Source organism: Phoca vitulina, unplaced genomic scaffold (genome assembly GCF_004348235.1).
Source record: "Phoca vitulina isolate PV1807 unplaced genomic scaffold, GSC_HSeal_1.0 scaffold49, whole genome shotgun sequence".
In the NCBI taxonomy this organism is placed as follows: Eukaryota; Metazoa; Chordata; class Mammalia; order Carnivora; family Phocidae; genus Phoca; species Phoca vitulina.
The window spans coordinates 940,377-954,286 of NW_022589752.1; the positions used below are offsets into that span (position 1 = coordinate 940,377).

Sequence of the window (13,910 nt, forward strand, 5' to 3'; positions counted from 1 at the left end):
TTCATACACTGTATTTTCTTAACTACAACATTATTTTTTAAAAACTTAATCTTGGTTAAGCAAAAAAGAAAGTATTTTTATGGTGTAGGAAGACTACTATACCTGAAATAAAAGGTACTCCTATCATTCCTGGGGGGAAGGGGTCATGTCAAAAATATATACTAAAAAATGCTGATATTTAAAAACTTACCTTAAGGGGCACCTGGGTGGCTCAGTCAGTTAAGCGTCTTGCCTTCAGCTCAAATCATAATCCCAGGACCCTGGGATCGAGCCCAAGGTTGGGGGGGGGGTCCCTGCTCAGCGGGGAGTCTGTTTATCCCTCTCCTTCTGCCCCTCTTCTGCTTGTGCTCTCTCTCTTGCTCTCTCTCTCAAATAAATACTTTTTAAAAAATTAAAAATTAAAAGCTTACCTCAAATTTAAACCATTCTGAGTTCCACTGAGGGTTGAGGGACTTGAGATACACATCTGTTTTAAAGGTGGTATTTCCAAATTTTACCTAAAAACAAATAAACAATCCAAATATAAACATCAAAAATATGAATAAAAGTAAATTTTGGTATCAGCCAACCAATGGGAAGACTAACCATGGAGGGGAAAAAAAAAAAAGGCAACTATCCCCTGAAACAAAAGAGAAGAAAGTACAGTCCAGTAAGTTGATAGGCTATACCTTCATGAAAGAAGAGATTACCTACTGCTCTGGTTGACTAGCTCTACACAGAAATTAAAAACAGACTATTTTGTCAATATGAAGGAAGGAGTCAATATAGCCTCCAGAGAACAAAAGCTCAGACAAAAGAGGAATCTTGATGGCAGAGGACCAGCAAGGATAAAATCCGAAGGTAAAAACAGCAGCTGACCCTCCTTTCACCATCTCAGCTTGGGAATCCAGAACTCCAGCCCATTATTGTAAAAACTTAGAAATATCTCCTTGTATTTTCCAGCTTTCCCATTTTGTTATTTTTTTTAATCCCTTATCGGTGCACACATAGTAATTAGCAACAAACCATTATCATTAAGGGCTTTATCTTTGGGGACAATGAAAGGGATTGGATGGGGAGACTATCTTATTTCACAACCAGTCTTGGCAGACACTAAATCACAAAGATCCAAAAATAAATAAGAAGAGAATGAAGAAAGCAGAAAGCAGGCTAAATCCCTGGAACTTGCTTCCAACAAAGAATGGAGATTATAAAATCTGACTGAACTTGAGGAAGTTGGTCAGGAAGCTTAAGAGCAAAACAGCTGAGAACTACTTCCTAGATGGCCTCACCTTTCCTAAATTTGATGTCTTCCCTATTACCATTATCTTTCCTTACCTCTAAATTCACTAAAGCTTATTCCCTTTAAGACAATTTCCAACAATAAGAAACAAACTGAGGGTTGCTGGAGGGGAAGGGGTGAAGGGATGGGGTAACTGGGTGATGGACATTAAGGAGGGCACAATGATGTAATGAGCACTGGGTATATATAAGACTGATGAATCACTAAACTCTACATCTGAAACTAATTAATACAGTTATGTTAATTAATTGAATTTAAATTTAAAAAAAGACAATATCCAGCACATAGTTTTATACACTATAGATTCTTAGGAAATGCTAGTTCAAGCAGATAATCTTATGAAACCTCCTTTCTTTTTTGAAAGAAACCTCCTTCTCCTTTGGTATTATATTTGCTGATTTTCCTGTTTTACCATTTATCCGTCCAAGAAATTTCTAAAAGCAAAATATCCAAAAGAATAACTGCTTTTATCTTCTGTATATTTTTCTAGGTGTTTTATCATTTAATCTGAATTATTAGGCATGGTACCAACCATTTTGGTGCTTAGGCAGGTTAGAGGGTAGAAAAGGTTAAAAAAATTATGTGAAAATAATAACTTCTGACACAATAAAGAATGTAAGAAAGTCAAAGATAAATAAGAAATTGAGAAAAAGTATTTGCTAAATATATACTAAAGAGCGACTTTCCACAATTTCTAATGAGTTCCTATAAAGCAATATGAAAAAGATCAATAACCCAACAAAAAAAATGGGCAAAAGACATGAACAGACAATGCAAAGAAATGGAAATATAGATGTTTTTACTTATTTTAACATAGATGCTTTTAAAATACAGTTAGGGGTGCTTGGGTGACTCAGTTGGTTAAGTGACTGCCTTCGGCTCAGGTCATGATCCTGAAGTCCCTGCTCTGCTTCTCCTTCTGACCCAACCCCCTCACATGTGGTCTCTCTCTTTCTCTAATTCTCTCTCTCTCAAATAAATAAATAAAATATTTTTTTAAATAAATAAATAAATAAATAAAATACAGTTAAACTTTGAACAACATGGATTTGAATAGTACGCATCCACGTATAGGCAGATTTTTTTCAATAAATATACTGGAAAATCTTTTGGAGATTTGTGACAAATTGAAAAAACTCACAGACAAACCATGTAGCCTAGAAATAGCAAAAAAACTAAGAAATAGTTGTCATGAATGCATAAGATATATGTAAATACTAGTCTATTTTATCATTTACTACCATAAAATACACACTAAGTATAAAAAAATAAAATTGATCAAAACATGCACAGAAATACGTAACAGAGCACACATGACGCCATTAGCAGTTGAGAGAAATATAAATGAATGGAAAGATGTGGTATTAAATCATAACTGCATAAAATGAATTGTAGTATATACTGTACTACCATAATAATTTCAAACCACCTTCTGTTGCTACTGCCATGAGCCCAAGTGTTGCTAGTATCCGCTTAAAACACTGTATGATGCTACCCATCTCTATGTGAGCAGTTCATCTCTCCAGCAAATTGCATATTGCAGTACAAAGTGACCTCTTGCAGTTCTTGTGTATTTTTCATTGTGTTTAGTGCAATACCGTAAACCTTGAGTAATGTCATGGGACCGATAAGAAGTGCCACTAGTGTTGCTTTAAGTGCTCCCAAGAATCAAAGAAAACTCATGACATTACAAGAAAAAGCTGAATTGCTTGATATATACTGTAGATTGAGGTCTGCAGCTGCACTTGCCTGCTGCTTCAAGATAAATGAATCCAGCATAAGGACCACTGTAAAAAAAGAAAATTCATGAAGCCAATACTGCAGCTATGCCAGCAGATGCAAAAACCTTACACTTTTTGCAAAATACCTTTTTATCTCATATTGAAAATGCAGCTTTTATATGGGTGCAGGATTGCTATAAGGCAGCTATATTTATAGACTCTAATATGATTCGAGAAGAAAGTGAAGTCATTATGTAACAACTTAAAGCAAAAGGAAGGTGAAAGATCTAAAGCTGGATAATTTCATGCCAGCAAAGGATGGTATGATAATTTTAGAAAGAGGACTGGCTGAAAAAATGTCAAGATAACAGAAAAAGCAGCTCTTGCTGACCAAGAGGCAGCAGACGAGTTCCCAGATACCATCAAGAAAATCACTGAGGAGAAAGGATATCTGCATGAACAGATTTTTAATACAGACAAAAGTACCCTATTCTGGAGGGGGAAAAAATGCCACAAAGTGTATTTATTAGTCAGGAAGAGAAAAAAGGATTTAAGGCAAGAAGGGATAGTCTAACTCTACCATTTTGTGCCAATGCAGTCGGGTCTATGATCAGAACTGCTCAACACCAAGGGCATCGAAGTGGCCTACCTGCCCCCAAACACAAGCTCTCTATAATCAGCCTCTAGATTAGGGGGTCATAAGGACCTTTAAAGCTCATTACATGGTATTCTTTGAAAAGGATCGTCAACCCTATGGAAGAGAATTCTGATGAGAAAACATGAAAGTCTGGAAGGATTACACCACTACACAACTACACCATCGTTGTAGAAAAAGCCATGAAAGCCATCAACATGAAACAAATTCCTGCTGGAGAAAACTATGCCCAGATGTTGTATATGACTTTACAGGATTTACAACAGAGCCAATCAAGGGAATAAGGGAAGAGTTTGTGGGTATGACAAAAAAGGTAGAGGATGAAGGGTTTCAAGATTTGGATCTTAAGAGAAATTTAAGAGCTAATAAACACCACACCAGAAGAATTCACAGAAGATAACTTGATGGAGATGAATGCTTCCAAACCAGTGCCAGACGACGAGAAAGAAGCTGTAGAAGAAGCAGTGACCAAAAACAAACTGGTATTAGACAACCTGGCAGAAAGGATCTGACTATTCAAGACTGCTATTGATTTATTTTACAACATGGACCTTTCTAGGATACTAGCACTGAAACCAAAGCAAACAGTGGTACTGTGTAGAAATGTTTTTTAAAAAATGAAAAAGCAAAAATGTCAGAAATTACAACATATTTCAGTAAAGTTATTCCACGTGTGCCTCTTTCCTGCCTCCCCTTCCAACTCCTCCACCTGTTCCACTTCTGCCACCCAAGACAGCAAGACCAACCCCTCCTCTTCCTCCACCTACTCAACATGAAGACGAGGATGAAGACCTTTATGACAATCCACTTCCACTTAACGAATAGTACATAATCATCATGCCATATAGTTAATAACTTATCTGTTGTGTATATGTGAATGTCTTCATGTGAAAATCTAATAACTGCATGGCAAGAGCCATATGAGGCATTTCTGTGTCATCATCATTGCCTAAGTAGTCATCTATGCAAGACTTGTATAGAAGTGCTTAGCTTATACTAAGCAATATGAGCAATATTTAATACAAAATTAATCAGATGTTAGTTTTGTTTTGTTTTTATTTACTTATTTGAGAGAGAGAGAGCATGTGCACATGCGCACAAGCAGGGAGAGAAGGAGAGGGAAAAGCAGGTTTCCCGCTGAGGAGGGAGCCCGACGGGGGGCTCGGACCCCAGGATCATGACCTGAGCCAAAGGCAGACGCTTAACTGACTGAGCCACCCAGGTGTCCCAGAAGTTAGTTTTCTTACTGTTTTATAACTTTGCTTTCAAAGAATTATGTAACTACAGTATGCCTCTCTCTCATAATTGGAGAAACTATCAGCGTTTAATCACAAGTAAATACAGTAGAGTACTGTAAATAGATTTTCTCTTCCTTATGATTTTTTTTTTTTTTTTAAGATTTTATTTATTTATTTGAGAGAGAGAGAGAGAGAAACAGCATGAGAGGGGATAGGGTCAGAGGGAGAAGCAGGCTCCCCGCTGAGCCGGGAGCCCGATGTGGGACTCGATCCCAGGACTCCGGGATCATGACCTGAGCCGAAGGCAGTCGCTTAACCAACTGAGCCACCCAGGCGCCCCCTTATGATTTTCTTAAGAATAATTTTCCTTTCTCTAGTTTACTTTATTGTAAGAATATAGTATATAATACATATAACATACAAACTATGTGTTAACCAACTTTATGTTATCAGTAAGGCTGACAGTCAACAGCAGGCCGTTTGTAGTTAATTTTGGGGGCGGAATCAAAAGTTATATATGATTTTCAACGGAGCTGGATTGAGAGGAGTATGTCAACAGCCCCTAAAAGGCCCCACATGGTTCAAGGGTCAACTATATATCAAAAGATGAACAACCACAAGAGAAATGCAAACTAAGCCAACACTTTTACTTATCATGTTGGCAAACAGTTTGAAAACAGTGTTGATGAGGTCTTCTAATACTTTGTTGGTGGGAGTATAAAATAAAACAATCTCTAAGGACTGCAGTTTGACAATGTATCAAAATGTTAAATGCCTACACCCTTTAACTTCAGAGAGAAGTGCACAATGACATGTACAAGCAGCATTATAGTAACGAAAGACTGGAAATAACCTAGATATCCACCAATTTGGAACCGGTTAAATGAAGAATGGTAAAGCCACACAGTATACTGCTAATTAGAAGAATAAAGCAGTTCTCTCAGCACTGGTACAGAACAATCACCATTTATTTATTTATTTATTTATTTTTCTTTTTTTTAAAGATTTTATTTATTTATCTGAGAGAGAGAATGGGAGACAGAGAGCATGAGAGGGGAAGGGTCAGAGGGAGAAGCAGACCCCCTGCTGAGCAGGGAGCCCGATGTGGGACTCGATCCCGGGACTCCAGAATCATGACCTGAGCCGAAGGCAGTTGCTTAACCAACTGAGCCACCCAGGCGCCCCAGAACAATCACCATTTAGATAGATCTTTCTTCTGTGGAGCAGCATGTATGGCATTCTTTGGGAGAAAAAAATGGCAAAATGTTGTAAGTCACATAATATATGCCTTTATATAGCATAGGTTATTTCTAGTGGGTTATACAACAAACGTTAACAGTGGCCACTAGAAAGAACAGAGTAGGTTGGTTAAAAGAAACACGATGTGAGAGAGGTTGACCCATTTTGTATCTTCTGAATTCTGAACCATGTACATATATTTCCTATTTGTAAAACATATTATTTTAAAACTCAAAAACTTAAAAAATTCAAATTAAAATCGTAGTAAATTTATTTTGATTAAAATTATAGCATTCTGGATCCACTTCCAGGAATTTATCCTAAAGAAGCACTTTCACATGAGTCTCCCTCCTAAAACACACTAAAAAAATCTAAATAATCATTCAACAGGAAAATTATTGAATAAATCACATGTACTGCTATTAAAGAATGGAGTTGATTTTAAGTACCGTTATATGGAAATGTCCATGACATAATAACTGAAAAAAACAAGTTGCAGAATATATAAAGCATGATTACATTTGTTTTTTAAAATATAAGTAAAAAAAAAAATTTTTTAAGGAAATGAGGGGGAGTAAACGAACTGAGAGTAATTGTCTCTGAAGAAAGGCCTGACATGGTATAGGGAATACAGTACAGTGCAGCAAGTACCAAGTAAGGGGCTTTCAAGTTTTACTTCTGAGTTATTTGAATCTTTTGTAACAGGAGCCATTCATGTATTATTTCCATAATTTTTATTTTTTAATCACAAACAGTAAAAAATGAAACTTAATGGGGATGTGGGTGGGGGGAGTCTAGGAAGAAGTTACTCAGTTACTAATTTAATTTTCATTACATTTTAATATTCAAAGCATCAAGGAAATACTTATTTCTTAATTTACCTAATAACAGCTTTATTTGAAGTAAAATATTGTTAGGATTATGAAATCATTCAAAACCTTTCAAAAGCCAAAAGTTTGGGTTCAACTGCCAAAACTACCATATCATTCTTTAAATTATGAGTTCAGGGATGCCTGGGTGGCTCAGTCAGTTAAACGTTTGCCTTCGGCTCAGGTCATGATCCCAGGGTCCTGGTAGCAAGTCCCACATTGGGTCCTTGCTCAGCGGGAGCCTGCTTCTCCCTCTGTCTGATGCTCCCCCTGCTTGCGCGCGCTCTCTCTAACAAATAAATAAATAAAATATTTTTAAAAAATGGAAATATATTCAATAATTACTTCTATAACCTCAACAACACAAATATCAAACACCTCAGCCTCCACAAGGAGTCCCACATCTGGCTCCTTGCTCAGCAGGGAGCCTGCTTCTCCCTCTGCTTGCCGCTCCCCCTTCTGTGCTCACTCTCTGTCTCTCTGACAAATAAATAAATAAAATCTCTTCATAAATTAGTTTTTAATTAATTATGAGTTCAGCCTCTTCAGGTTTGTTCCCCTACACTGTACTGCTATGTTGTGCCTTTTATCCTCTTCCGGTCAACTATCCATTGTAGATACAGTAAAGATCGGACAGCCCTCAACTGCATCAAACAAACAAAAACAAGATTTTAGGAAAAGAAAAAGGCCAGAGTGTGCACTTTGCCAAATTGTGATGAGTCCCCTTCTACTAAAGAAGAATCATAGTTCAATTGGTCTTATTTAATTTGAAGGAGATTTTATTACCCAGCAATTAAATGAATGCCTTACAACTTTGCTAAAGAACATCACAGATTTTAATGAGATTCCCTAGTAAAGTAAAAGCATTCTCTTTCCCCACTCATTACCTAAATTACCTTGAGAAAGTTATTTAACCTGTTATTTAAGGCTGCTTCCTCCTCTGAAAGGGGGGACTGTTGTATTACAGGAGAAAATGCATGTACAGACCTAGCAAAATGTCTGGTATATCATTAAATATTAATTTCTTTTTCTCTCCCTGTTCCCTCAAAGGCTCCTGGATAAAAACAAAATGATAATACAGCTTGCCAAACAGTTTGTAACATGCACATTAATACTGGGATAAATTTCCCAGTATTAATACTTTTTTTATACAGAACTTCATCTCTTTCATTCTGGGGATTCCTGCAAGAATAATCATCTTTAAATAATACTTGGTGCGGTGCCTAAGTGGCGCAGTTAGTTAAGCGTCCCACTCTTGGTCTCGGGTCAGGTCATGATCTCACTCATGGTCGTGAGATCAAATAATTTAGTAACTTGGTTAAATCAAAGAATCATTAAAAATGATTCAATTTGCTAAATATTTTAAGATAAAACATATAAATAAATATTCATTCCTCTACATTTGAATGAAGGCTAAGGCCTCTTCTTTGAGTAAGGGTCCACTGTTTAGAGTTCGGTATCATCTTTTTTGCATAAACCACACCCATAATGTACCATCTGTGATTTCCAGTTTGGGTTTTTTTATGTGGTGGTAGAACTTAAAATTGCTTGTAAAAATGTATGAACACAGAATCCTAGATTTTTTTACAATCTTTTCTCCATCTAATTCTAGAGTAATGTTTAGTGACTGTATCCATATGTCTTTACATAGCGTTATCAACTTCATTTTCACTCTTATTTCACCAATTTACATTAGGTTTAAGTAAATTACAGTAACAAATAGAGTTGGCATAAACAGGTTTGAGGAAAAAACATAAATGCCTCTTGGTAAAGTATTATCAGCCAACTGATGGGAGAAGCAGGCACAAGAGAGAATAATCTACCAATGTGGGATATTCAAGAATAGGCTTATGGAAGGAATGCAGAACACTGGGGACTGTGATAAGTGAGTTAATGCAAGTTGTTTAAGAGAGCTTCTACTATACAGACTTCTCCCCCCCTCCCTCGTTTTCAGACCGTTCAATAACCTGCATCCACCCTACCTAGCAAATTTTATTCCCCACAAGAACCCTCCCTTCAATTACGTATGTTCTATCCCTCCCCTTTTGCTTTTACTGAGTTTGTCCTAGTCATCTAAAAAATGCCGCTCTTCCTCTCTGCCTATAGAAATTTTACCATCCTTCAAGCCCAGCACAAAGACTTCTCATGACCAATTCAGGCATCATTATCTCCCTTTCCTACGAGCTTATACAGTACTTAACAGGCTACATCACACAATTTATCCCTTTATTATATGGTAATCCTTCATTATCCCCTTTTTCCTGCATTAATCTTTCCCTTTCTGCCGGATTTTTCCTATTACCACACAAATATGTTCTATTCTCTTCTAACTTTTTTTTAAGTACTAAAAGGTACATACTCCCCAAATACCACACTATTTCTCCTCTCCCCTTCTCAGCCCTGTTTCTTGAAACAATTGCCTATTCATGCCACACCTCTTCCTCACCTCCCTTGTACTTTAACCCTCTTTAATTCACTACAGTATGGGCTTCCTTGACACTCTCATCAGAAGCAGTAACGACCTCCATACTGTCCAATCCAGTGATTTTTTTTGTCCTCTTTACTTGACCTTTCAGTGCCATTTAATGGTTGAGGGCTTCCTCTTTCTAGAAACTTCCTCTTGCCTTCTGAGACATTACTTTCCTGATTTTTCTCTCTCCCCATTGGCTGATAATCTCAGTTTTCTTCCCCTAGTCCTCCTCCTCTAATAGACAGCTAATGTCAAGTTTTTTCAAGGATCCATATCTCTGCTCTCCCGCTAAGTCAGAGGTTTACAAGAGGGACAGACCAACTCCTAAGGGAATTTTAGAAAATTCTATGGGTGTATTTGTGGAGAATAGTTGTAATATTTAGAAGGAAGGGCCAGAGAAGCTAGGTATCCTGCAATGCAAGAAATAGTTCCCTACAATGAAGACTTGTCTCATGTCATGACCTTCAAATGTCCTACCAGATAATCACATAGGATTAAAAACCTAACTCATTTTACAGATAAAAGTGTAATGGGGGAAGAAAAAGTGTTGTAATGAAGTTTTCATATACATAATTGTCAAGAAATACAACCATCATGTAAATTAAGGGAAAATTCTGCTCTTCCCCATGAGTCGATTATTTTGAAAAATCAGATAGCAGTGAAGGACTATCTGAGATGTCAAAACTGCACAACTGTCTCACTCAGTATGAGGAGTCAGATTCATGTGATTTTTACACATAGGTGAGACACTCCCTACTTTGTATCCTTGCTTTATTTTCTCCATAGTCTCATCATCTATCAGTTTACCTTTTAATTATCCTCTTTATGAACTCCATCCTCCCACTAAAATGTGAGTTCCATGATTAAAGAAATTTTTGTCTTATTCACTACTACATCCCCAGCACACTGTACTATACCCCGTACAGTGATGGACATATACAAAGGCTTAATAAATATTCATGGACTCAATCTGATTACTTCTTACCTTCTACTGTGATCATGAACAAGTACTTCTAAATTGAAACACATACTAAAAAAATTCTCTAATTTGTCATACTACTAGTTAGAACAATATATTGATTTTTTTTTTTTAAACTGTGAGGCTAGGTTACATTGGCCATAAATATCATGCCAGCACAGTAAAGCGTGGATTTCAAAATACCTGCTATATAAAGGAGGCACTGGGTCTCACAGAGTGGAAAAGCACTGGCCTATATGAGCTCATTTCTAACTCACAACTCTCTTCTGAACACCATACTCACAAATCTAACTTCCTCGTGGACAACTCCAATTAACATCTCAAACCTAATACACCTAAACAGAAATTGATTCTCCACCTACTCAATCAATCTCTACAAATCCTATGGAGCCTCAGAAAATTAGCCCAAAGATTTCAGAAAGCTACAAGTCATCTTTTAGTTTCCCTTTCCCTGGCCCCCTACTCCAGTCAACCAACAAATCCTCTAGAGTCTATCTTCAAGGTATATCTGGAATCCATCCACTTCTCTCCATTATCAAACCAACATCTTGGCCCCCACCTTTTCTTTTTTGAACTATTATAGAATCTCCTAATTAGTTGCCTGCTTCAGCTCAGTCCATACTCCAGACAGCAAAAAAAAAAAAAAAAAATACTAATCTCAAAAACCACTTCCCACAGAATTTAAAATAAAATCTATACTCCTAATCATGGCCTCTAAGATCCTGCATGATTGGCTCCTTGACTAACTCTCCCACTTTATCTTACACCACATGCCAGCCACACCCATCTTCCTTCCCTTCCTAATACACTCCCTGAGCAGCTGGCTCCTCCTCATCCAGCAGGTCTTCGATTGACACTCCCTCAGAGGTCTCCTGATTTCCCAACCTAAAGTAGATGTTCCCTGTTAATCTCTATTGTTTTCTTCCATGACACTCATCATAATTACCTATTTAATCATTTCTTTATTATTATTATTATTTTTTTTAAAGATTTTATTTATTTATTTGACAGAGAGAGAGATAGCGAGAGCAGGAACACAAGCAGGGGGAGTGGGAGAGGGAGAAGCAGGCCTCCCGCCGAACAGGGAGCCCGACGCGGGACTCGATCCCAGGACCCCGGGATCATGACCCGAGCCGAAGGCAGACACCTAACGACTGAGCCACCCAGGCGCCCTCATTTCTTTATTTTTTAATGTCTGTCTCTTCCACCAAAATATAAACTCCATAGAACTAGGAACCAAGTCTATGTTGTTCGCTATCAGATATGCATCAGCTACACCAGAGACTAGCACTGGGCCTGTCAAATAGCACTCAATAACTATTTGCTGAAAGAAGGAATTAAAAGTCACTCTTGAATCCAACCCCTCCTTCACCATCAAAACCATTTATTACCAAGGCATGATGATTTTACCTAAGCAATGTCCCTCAAGGGGTGCCTGGGTGGCTCAATCAGTTAAGCATCTGCCTTCGGCTCAGGTCATGATCTCAGGGTCCTGGGATCGAGCCCCGCTTTGGGCTCCCTGCTCAGCCAGGAGCCTGCTTCTCCCTCTCCCCTGCCCCTGCTCATGCTCTCTCTTGCTATCTCTCTCTCTCTCAAATAAATAAATAAAATCTTAAGTAAGAAAAAAGAAAGGGAAATGTCCCTCAAGTCTTTCTCCTCTAATCGGTTCCCACAGACATTCTCAACATGCACATATTGCGGGGATAATTTTACCACCTTCTTAACTGATTTTCCTGTCTCATCTCTCATCTGTCCAGTCCATCAATAACATTACCACACAAGTCATCTATAAACAACCTAATAATAAACATCATATTTCATTTCTCCTTAAAAAGTTCTCTTTGCTTGCCCCTGCTTATAAAATAAAGGAAAAATTATTCAGTACAGAAAATGAGATTTGGTACCAACCTACCTTTCCAGCCTCATCCCCCATAACCTCCACTACCTACATATTCCCTTTTACTCCAGACATGTCTCAAACTAAGATAGTTCCCTGAACATACCATGTATCCCATTCTGTGCCTTTGATGTTCCCTCTGCCTAGTAAAATCCTGATGTCCTTCAAGATTCAGCTCAAATGTCATTTTCTTAGGAAAACTTCCTAAACCTTCAGAGACAGAATGAAGTTTCCATATTCTACAACACTCATCAACTTGTCTAGAGAGGCAATGTTAGCACAGTGGTTAAGAGAACAGACCACAAGTCTATTTACAAGGTTAAGAAACCTTGGGCACATTATTCACTGTTCCTAGGCCTCAGTTACCTGTAATATGGTATAATAATATAATAGCAGGACTGTTATGAGGAATAAGAATTAAAAAGTAGTTAGCAAAGACCTGGCAATAATGAGACTCAACACATGTTAGCTATTAGTTATTAAACTCTATAGGTCAGTCTCTGAGCTACCTGAAAGCAAAGACTATGCCCTGGTAATCTGTGTATTCCCATTACCTAACATCTGGCCCAAGAACACACTCAGCATCTGTTTCTCAAGTGAAAATGAAGTTGGGAGTAAGAATGACCATGGCAATGTTGGGGGGGGGGGCGGTAACTGCAGTTATTAAGTCAGAGAACCTTTACGGAACATCAAGAATATTTTATATTGAGATGAAATCAGGCTGTGTATTATCCTGTAGCTGTCAACTCTAAGCATTACTAGCCCAAATGATTATTATTCTAATGCTCTGGCTCATCAAGTCAATTTTTATTACAATTTTTACTTGGCTTCTTTCAAACTCTGGGTTATTACTTTCCAGGCCCTAGGCCTGTGCTAATTTGCATGAGTTTTAAACTAATCATCTGGCTTAAAAAGCAATTTTGCAATTTAAATCCATGGCACTTAATTCGCTCCCTACCTCAAGGCACTAAATTACCCTAAAACAGCTCATCATACCTACCAGTCCATACAAGACCAGAAAGCGTTATGGTTGTGTTTTAAAACTTACACTGATGATTCAGAGAATGTTATGCTCAAGAGTGGATCGCCTCGCCTTGTAGGTCTCCAAGTGCCCGTAACGGACTGTTATCTACCTTCTTAACGTGATCTCCATCACTTTGGCTTGAGAAGCCACCTCTCCTTAAACAGAAGAACGTACACGTGTGTGTGTGTGTGTGTGTGTGTGTACACACCTCTCCTTAAAGAGAACGTACGTGTGTGTGTGTATATGTGTGTGTTTCGGTGGCTACGCGGATACGCCTCGGGATCTCCTCCTGACTGGCAGGTGGCCTATTATGAGTCCTGACATCAGGGTCACCCCCGCATGCAGAGCAGTAACTGCCTCCCCGCGCGGCGCACTCCGCCGCAGACGCCCAGGAGCGGTGCACCCATCACATGGGCTGCAGTCTCGGCAATCAGCCCTCAAGGGAGGACTTGGACAAGCACCGCACAAAGGACGGCAGTCGAAAGGAGAATGGGCTGAAGAGCTGGGGGCGAGGTGGGTAGGATCCTTCAAGGGCT

General features: G+C 38.3%; 1 protein-coding gene and 1 long non-coding RNA gene across 13 annotated transcripts in view; one reads left to right on the forward strand and one right to left on the reverse strand.

The window, feature by feature from the left end:
* C2CD5 (C2 calcium dependent domain containing 5) overlaps nt 1–13,910 on the reverse strand; it is a 100,224-nt gene that overhangs the window by 85,776 nt on the left and 538 nt on the right. For 11 of the 12 annotated variants that reach the window (XM_032387474.1, XM_032387483.1, XM_032387475.1 and 8 more), the window contains exon 3: nt 411–497. The exons of the other annotated variant lie outside the window; for it this stretch is intronic. In XM_032387474.1, the coding sequence (XP_032243365.1) occupies nt 411–497 (87 nt within the window). The remainder of the gene's footprint in view (nt 1–410; nt 498–13,910) is intronic. 12 annotated transcript variants of the gene reach the window in all.
* LOC116621605 overlaps nt 12,070–13,910 on the forward strand; it is a 30,003-nt gene continuing 28,162 nt past the window's right edge. The window contains exon 1 of the long non-coding RNA XR_004297414.1: nt 12,070–13,887. This is a non-coding gene — a long non-coding RNA (uncharacterized LOC116621605). The remainder of the gene's footprint in view (nt 13,888–13,910) is intronic.